This window comes from Merops nubicus, unplaced genomic scaffold (genome assembly GCF_000691845.1).
Source record: "Merops nubicus isolate BGI_N331 unplaced genomic scaffold, ASM69184v1 scaffold13647, whole genome shotgun sequence".
NCBI lineage: Eukaryota > Metazoa > Chordata > Aves > Coraciiformes > Meropidae > Merops > Merops nubicus.
Genome location: NW_008621058.1, coordinates 7,483 through 8,169, shown reverse-complemented (window position 1 = coordinate 8,169; position 687 = coordinate 7,483). Strand labels below are relative to the sequence as shown.

The window sequence follows — 687 nt, the reverse complement described above, 5'->3', positions numbered from 1 at the left end:
ATGAGGGGGTTGGTCCTTGGAATGTCAATGTGGATCTGGAAGAGAGGGTGGGTTACACACACCAGCCGAGCCTCCTGCGAGCACAGTAAGTCACCACAGGCTGACAGAGGGGAATCCACTCCTCAGTGTCCCCTCAGGCAAGTGTAGCAAGGACTACAGATGATGGCTGCACTCATAAAGTCAGCTACAGCTCTATCTCCAGTCTCCTCTGCTCAGCTGTGGGCAGCTGGACAGAGCTGGGCTCTGAAACTGAGTTATCAGATCAATTTAGGGAAGGCTTATATGAATATCCATAACTAAAGCGACAGAACCACGGTGCCCTGTCCTCAAGGAGCAGACTCCCACTAGCTGCAGCCAGAGGAAGTCCAGCCGTGACCCCAGGCGCACAGAGAAGCCGCAGCAGGAACTCAGCCCCAGTAGCAGGAGGGAGGGGCAGCAGGAGGGAGGGAGGGGCTGTGAGCCAGACGGGAAGCCAGGCCGGGGGCGGGTACCTGCCGGTAGGTGTCCTGGTGGTGCTCCTCGTTCCGGGAGTCGTAGTACTGCTGGATGAAGCCGAAGTACTCCTCCCGCTTGCGCTGCAGCGTCAGCTTGCGCCGCTCCGTGTTGGCGGGGAGATAGCCCTGCGGGGCAGGAAGACCCCTCAGGCAGGGGCCGGCCTCAACCCGAGCCCCAAAACACCCCACCACA

At 60.0% G+C, this 687-nt stretch overlaps 1 protein-coding gene across 1 annotated transcript in view; it reads right to left on the bottom strand.

Moving 5' to 3' along the window:
• LOC103776803 (TBC1 domain family member 22B-like) overlaps positions 1 to 687 on the bottom strand; it is a gene marked incomplete at both ends in the record, with an annotated part of 5,033 nt that overhangs the window by 800 nt on the left and 3,546 nt on the right. Inside the window, 2 exon segments of the mRNA XM_008944331.1 lie at positions 1 to 35; positions 492 to 620. Of these exon segments, the coding sequence (XP_008942579.1) occupies positions 1 to 35; positions 492 to 620 (164 nt within the window).